This window comes from Myotis davidii, unplaced genomic scaffold, assembly GCF_000327345.1.
Source record: "Myotis davidii unplaced genomic scaffold, ASM32734v1 scaffold17, whole genome shotgun sequence".
Lineage (NCBI taxonomy): Eukaryota > Metazoa > Chordata > Mammalia > Chiroptera > Vespertilionidae > Myotis > Myotis davidii.
The window spans coordinates 318,450-325,848 of NW_006288624.1; the positions used below are offsets into that span (position 1 = coordinate 318,450).

Sequence of the window (7,399 nt, forward strand, 5' to 3'; positions counted from 1 at the left end):
GACAGGAAAAGAGAGGAGGAGTCTATAAAATGGAGAAGCAATCCTCTGTCAGTAGTATCAGATAATGTCTACTCTAAGCTCATGGCTAGTGCTCTGGCCAGAAGTCATGGTCACTCTGAAAACAAAGAAGAGTGTGGCCATATCTCCTCACTACTCAAGGTGTGGCAGGCAGGCTGACCTGCAGCAGCAACTTCCCCTGGAGCTTGTCAGAAGTGTAGATTCTCGCTGGGCCCCACCTCGGACCCTGCATTTTGACGAGATGCCCAGGGACCCACGTGCACGGGAGGGTGCTGGACAATACCAGAATGGCACTGGGGAACAGCACTTGCCTCTCGTTAGGTCTGTGTTGTCTGAGTCTAGGGTTCTGCCGCTGGCTCCTTCTTCCATGTCTTCTACTTTTCCAGCTGCTTTTATGCATTTCTGCTCCTATATGAGAAAAAAAGAAAATTACATACAAACATGTGGTGGCTGCATGCACTTTTCTGTTCACTTTTTTAAAAAATATACTTTAAAAAGCATACTTCTCAGTATGCTTTTTACAGAGAGGAAGGGAGAGGAATAGAGTTTGAAACATCGATAAGAGAGAAACATCGATCAGCTGCCTCCTGCACACCCCTCATTGGGGATGTGCCCACAACCAAGGTAGATGCCCTTGACTGGAATCAAACCTGGGACCCTTGCGTCCGCAGGCCGATGCTCTATCTACTGAGCCAAACCGGTCAGGGCTCTGTTCATTTCTTGATAGTTCCTTCATGCTCACAACCAAGTCCAACCTGGTTGTCATCAAAGCCACCACCCTAAGCCTCATCTGTACAAGGCCGCCTTCCAGGTAGAGACACCGATAAAATCCAATGTGTCTGAAGCCACTTTTCTGGCTGAGTTCTCCTACCTCACAGTTGACACCTGGCCTGACAACCTGCTAACCTCCGTCACCTGGGTCACTGTGTGAGCTGTTGACAGACTCACAATTACTTTAAGACAGTGGTGCTCAACCTTCTGGCCCTTTAAGTACAGTTCCCCATGTTGTGACCCAATCATAAAATTATTTTCGTTGCTACTTCATAACTGTAATGTTGCTACTGTTATGAATCATAATGTAAATATCTTATATGCAGGATGGTCTTAGGCGACCCCTGTGAAAGGGTCGTTCGACCGCCAAAGGGATCGCGACCCACACGTTGAAAACCGCTGCTTTAAGACAATAGTTTGAGCCTGACATGAGATCTCTCTTAAATGTGCTTCTTTCCAGACAATACCAGAGGACATACTTTTTCCTTCAATCTATACACATCCCGTTTGCAGAGAATAGTTTAGTATTGAGCAGGGAAAATTGTGAACATAAAAACAGGGGCTAGTGTGCATGACTTCTCAGTATGCTTTCTAAGGAGTGTTTCAGCTTCGAGTGCACACTAGCAGTTAAAAGGAAGGATGTGACCAAGCTTTCTTTAAAAAAAAAAAAAAGGAATGAGATGAAAGCACTTCTTAATAACACTGATATTGCCATACTTATTTCAAGTGGCTTTTAAAAACCTTATCTTTTATAACCTGAATCTATCACTTAATCATCAGAATATCATAAGTTTTCGCAATGGGAATCACATTCATTTTATAAAAAGACTAAACTGTGGTCCAAGGACCAACTACTGTAAGTTTCAGACTTTCTTAACACCTGGTGATTTTTTTCTCTCCACTTACTGGCGACACTGATGACATTTTACCTAATACATTTAAAAAACACATTCAAATGCCATAACAAAATTGGGAAAAATGGGTAGAATGTAACCAAAGAATAGAAGTCTATTTGCCTTTACTTCCCAACTTATACTTAAAAAATAAATTAAAAAAATATATGTATGTATGTATTGATTTCAGAGAAGAAGGGAGAGGGAGAGATAGAAACATCAATGATGAAAGAAAATCATTGATCAGCTGCCTCTTGCCCACCCCCCTACTGGTGATCGAGCCAGCAACCTGGGCATATGCCCTGACTGGGAATCAAACCGTGACCTCCTGGTTCATAGGTTAACGCTCAACCACTAAGCCATGCGGGCCTGGGCCCCAACTTCTACTTTTGAGTTGAGAGTGCCTGTTAGCGTCAAACAGGGTGCCAGAAGTCTGGATCTACATTCCAGAATTCAGCATTTACTCAACCACTTCCGTGTCAACCTACGATTGTGAGTTGGGGTGATTTCAATACAAAGAAAGAAAGAAAAATTTAATGAGTATGGCACTTAACCAATCATTTCACAAATCTATAACAAATTTCTTGATTTGCTAGTGGGAATTTAAAATACTGACACCACATCAGAAAGTTTTGCAGCTCCTCAAAAGGTTCAACGTAGAGTTATGATATCAGCCAGCAAAACCCAGCAGAAATGAAAACACATGGTCACACAAAAATTTTGAGAGGAACATTCACAGCAGCGTTATTCATAATTGCCTAAAAGTGGCAACAGCCCATATTTCCATCAGCTGATGAATGCATAAAAATGTGGCATTTCCATACAACAGAATGTTATTTGACCATAAAAAGAATGAAGTACATGACACAACAAGGATGAACCCTGAAAATATATGCTAAGTGAAAGAAGTCAGACATAAAATTGAACGATTCAACGTATATGAAACCTCCAGAATAGGCAAATCCAGACACAGACACACAGACACACAGTATTTTATAGGGGCTGGGGTGGAGGGAGAGGAGGCAGAGAATAAGGAGACTAACTAATACAAAGGTCTTCTTTTTTTTTTAAAGCTTCTTGTAAGTCCATTTTTCTGTTAAGAAGAATTGTTCTTCCCAGTTATCACAAATGAGATGATAAGTGCTGATTAAATTGTTTTATACTTCCAGGAATAAGAGACTAAGGGAAAGGTTATACCTTATTAACTAGGTGGTAGCTTGATAAAATTTTTATAGAATTTTAAATAACTTATGATAGTCTATGTGTACTTATGCTTTCTTAGATTCCACCAGATTACTAGCTTTTCAAAAGCTGTAGCACTGCCCTCGCCAGTTTGGCTCAGTGGATGGAGCATCGGCCTGCGGACTGAGGGGTTCCGGGTTTGATTCTGGTGAAGGGCATATGCCCGGGTTGTGGGCTCGATCCCCAGTGGGGGACGTGCAGAAAGCAGCCAATCAATGATTCCCTCTCATCAATGATGTTTCTATCCCTCTCTCCCTCTTCGAAACCAATAAAAATATACATATTTAAAAGCTGTAGCGCCAGATACACTTTAGTATGACGGCAGTTTTGTTTTAAAACCATAATCAGGTTATTGTGACTTTTATCTAAACTAAAATTTATGCTTCAGGCATTTGTAAAACACAGATCTATTGGTATCATATTTCCTTTATTCTGTTTGGTAAACTTACAGATCAAATAATGGTACTTTATGTTTCAGTAAAAGCTTAAAAATGGAAAACGTCTTTTTACTTAAAGTTTCATGCAATAGAATTTACATTTAATCAGAATGACGAGATGAGATCTTTTTCTGGAGTCAACCTCAGAGAAGCTAAGTGGAATTGGTCGATCTTTTAGATTTTGTTGCCTACTTACTACTTATAATAGCACTTCCAGCCAGTTACAGTGCATTAATGTGAAGTACCTTGAAATCCAAGGGGGTGAGGGCTCATCCAAAAGGATCACATATTACTAGGTAGGAGTTTGAAATGCCTAGGCGTGTAGTATTTTTAAAACCTTAATTTTTCAGTCAGCATAAATTTCCTTTAATTTTCTCTATTTTCAGTACCATTTCATTTTGAGGCTTGACATAGCAAGCCAGTATAGTTTTAAATATAGTAATCCTGGATTCCGAGTTATTTTAAGATGAAAAGGGAAAAAAGAAGTGTACTTAGGGAAATTAATTTCTTCTTCTTCTTTAACATCTAATTCTTCATCTTCTGCTTGTTGATCCTTTCTTAGTCGACAGGTGGACACCTGTCCTGCTCCAGAGACCTCTCAGCTTACAACAATCTCTGAAAAGGCAACTGTGAATTTGCTCTTACAGTATCTAAACAAGATGGATAATCTGGCAGATACCTAGAGCTTCTGAAAAACCTCTAAATCTTTTGTGTATTTTGGTAGACAGCAGAGTATACCTCCAAAGTTATGCTGTGAATAACATTTCAGTAGTGATAAATTTTGAAAATATATTCTTTATATCCTATATCTGCTTTTTAAACCTACTGTTTCCTCCAGATGAGAGCTGTTTGGGTAGCATCCACTGTAGCTCTCTGTAACATGAAACATGTCCATCGGTTTGCTGACTTGTCTGCTTAGCTTCTCCATTCCTTGCTACTAATGTTGCTCTGCGGTCATCCCATTTCAGTTTTACAATGGTTCCAATGAGCTTTCAAAAGTTCAACTCTTTTGGCTGCAAGTCTTTCCACCTCCACTTTTCCATAATCCTGAAGTTTCAACCTTCACTTGTTGAAAACACCTGAGCAGTTTTTCAGGACCTGCTTCAAATTTGGGGTCTCTGTACAGACCTGCTCCTGGATCTCATTCACCCAGAGATTGGCGTTGTCTCGCAGCCTGGCGGTTTTCTGCGCAGGACTGGCAAAGATTTGGCTCTGCACTCCAAAGTGCCAGTGCTTTTGTTTTGAGCATTTCACAGGTTTCTAGGTAAATGGTGTCTTTGCCCTAAGACACTATTCTGGCCTTGCCTGAAAAATCCGTATGTTGTAGGTCCAGAAAAATCCCAGACCCAGGAACCTTAAGGCTTGCGGAGTGGGGGCCACGCTAGGCCACAAGAGGTTGCAGTCAGCCTCCCTCCTGGCTGCACGCCTCAGTCCCCTCCCTGTAGCCCAGAGAGGTAGGTCCAGAACTCCCCGACGGCTGAAATTCAATGTGAGCGAGAGGCTCTATCTGCCCCACCTAAGCCTTCAGGTGGGGCAGCCCAGCCAGCAGGGCCCCAACACCCTGCCTAGCACAGGGCTGGGGCTGGAGCCCAGCAACACCGCTGGGACGCGCCTGGGACGCACTGGGTTCATACGGTTTCTTTTTAGGGTGATGAACATGTTCTGAATTAAGAGATATCATGTGATGGTCACACAATCTTTCGAATATACTACAAATTGTACACTTTCAAAAAGTAAATTCTGCCCTGACCGGTTTGGCTCAGTGGATAGAGCGTCAGCCTGTGGACTCAAGGGTCCCAGGTTCGATTCTAGTCAAGGGCATGTACCTTGGTTTCGGGCACATCCCCAGTAGGGGGTGTGCAGGAGGCAGCTGGTCGATGTTTCTCATCAATGATTCTAACTCTCTATTCCTCTCCCTTCCTCTCTGTAAAAAAATCAATAAAATATATTTTTAAAAAAAACAAAAAGTAAATTCTATCTCAGAAACGAAAAAGATTTACTACAGCAGTAGTAAAGAAACATCCTAAATAATTTAATGAACAACATAAACAGATGAACAAAAATAGACCTAGAGACATAGAAGCATCGAACACTGTCAAACCTCAGAGGGAAGGCAGGGGAGGCGGGGGTGGCATCAAACCAATGAACTCATGCCTATAGACATAACCCATGGACACAGAATACGGTGGTGAAAGTTTGGGGTGGGGGTGGAGGTGGGGGTGGGGTAGGAGAGGTCAATGGAGGGGAAAAGGGGGACATATGTAATACTTTCAACAATAAAGATTTTAAAAATAAATACATAAAAGGAAACAATGATACCATTTAAAAACAAGGATACACATTTGGAGGGGGATGAACTTTTTGTGGAGCTATGTTGGTAAGGGTCCCAATAAAAATCCACTTTCAGAGGAAAAAAAGTCCTAAATATCCAACAGCAGGAGAAGCAGGAGAATTAAGATTATAGACACTACTGGACTGTAATGTGGAAAATGCTGATGCCATCGGTTTATGGAGCAGAATACAAAATGACCTCTACAAGGAGCTTGCTGTGCCCACTCTGGGTGGGTGTATATATTTTTTAACTCTACAAATGAGGAAACAGGCGTAGAGGCCTAAGTAGTGTGGCCCTGCTGGTCTGGTGCCTGGGCTTGGTGACCACAGGACGCCTAATTACAATTGTCACCATTATTTAAAACTAGAGTCTGGGGCTTTGGAATTTTGTTTTCTCCAGAAAGTCGTCACACACGCTTTCTTTCCTTCCGGCTGTTTGATTTACAAGACAATGTCCCCACACCCATCGAGGGGAAGGGGGTATCATGGTTTCTTAGGTAAAGGGAGGCACAAGGCATTCTGGACACACAGGTACTGACGTGGAAAAGGCGGCTTTCCCACTAATGCACTCGGTATGCAACCCCGAAAGTGGGTCCAACCCTGGGCTCCACTACTTGCTGCTTCGTGCGTTACCCAGGGCCAGTGGCAGCCTCGATGGGCCTCTTACTTGTCTGCAAAGGTGCTACCTACGACCTCTCGGGGCCGGTGAGCGGGGAACCTCACGATTGTCAGCATCTGCGGTGCCCAGCACTGGGGGTCTGGGAGCGCCCAGCCTGCGGCAGCTGTTCCACTGCCCGGTGGGCAACAGCCAACTACAACCTGAACTTCCAGCAGTGGTTTTCAACCTTCTGGCCCTTTAAATACAGTTCCTCATGTTGTGACCCAACCATAAAATTATTTTCGTTGCTACTTCATAACTGTAATATTGCTACTGTTATGTATCGTAATGTAAATATCTGATATGCAGGATGGTCTTAGGCGACCCCTGTGAAAGGGTCGTTCGACCGCCAAAAGGGTCGCGACCCACAGGTTGAGAACGCTGCTCCAGGGGAACCGCCGCCGAGAGCTCGCCGACCGGCCACTGGAAGGTACTGGGTGGTACCTTCGGCATCAGGGTTTAGAAAAGCGCTCCTTCAGGTCCGACATTGAGCAGCGACACTCGGAGCTCCCTCCGCCCCCACCGTGTCTGCGGCTGCGGAACCGACCGGACCGGACAAACCGGGCTCCTTCAGTCCAAGACCCCAGCTCCCACCCGCGCCACACACAGTCAGGCCGGCGACCCACGTGCTCGGCTCCTCCCCCCACGCCCCTGGCCCATCCCGAGCTCTGTCCAGGGGGCAGCTGCAGCCCCTGGACCGACACCAACAGTCACTCCAGCCGGCAAACACTTACTCGATTAGAGGGTGCTCCCCGGCTCGCCCTCGGGCCCAAGCTCCGCAGAAGCAGTGGCTAGGCGTGGAAGGACCCGGAAAGACCAAGATTCAGCGCCCACCAGTTAGTGGCGTCCGTTTTAGTGCTTTCGCAGCGGATAGGGCCATGGCGGCCGCCCCTTCCTTATCATTGGACGAGGTTTCTGACTGTCTACGCCAATAGGGTGGATCCTACGGAGAGGGCGGGGACTTGGGGTTCGGCTCCGCCCAAGGCTGGAGAAGTGTCCGCGTGTCCGCGGGCGTGTTTGGGACCGGAGCGCTTGGGGGCGGGGCATAC

The 7,399-nt window shown here is 44.9% G+C and overlaps 1 protein-coding gene across 3 annotated transcripts in view; it reads right to left on the reverse strand.

The window, feature by feature from the left end:
* Positions 1-7,223, reverse strand: part of DCAF4 (DDB1 and CUL4 associated factor 4) — a 25,136-nt gene extending 17,913 nt beyond the window's left edge. For all 3 annotated transcript variants that reach the window (XM_006760715.2, XM_006760716.2, XM_006760714.2), the window contains exons 1-2: positions 7,085-7,223; positions 330-426 (exon numbers count right to left, since the gene is read on the reverse strand). In XM_006760715.2, the coding sequence (XP_006760778.1) occupies positions 330-418 (89 nt within the window). In that variant the 5' untranslated portion in view covers positions 419-426; positions 7,085-7,223. The remainder of the gene's footprint in view (positions 1-329; positions 427-7,084) is intronic.
* Positions 7,224-7,399: the final 176 nt, after the last annotated feature.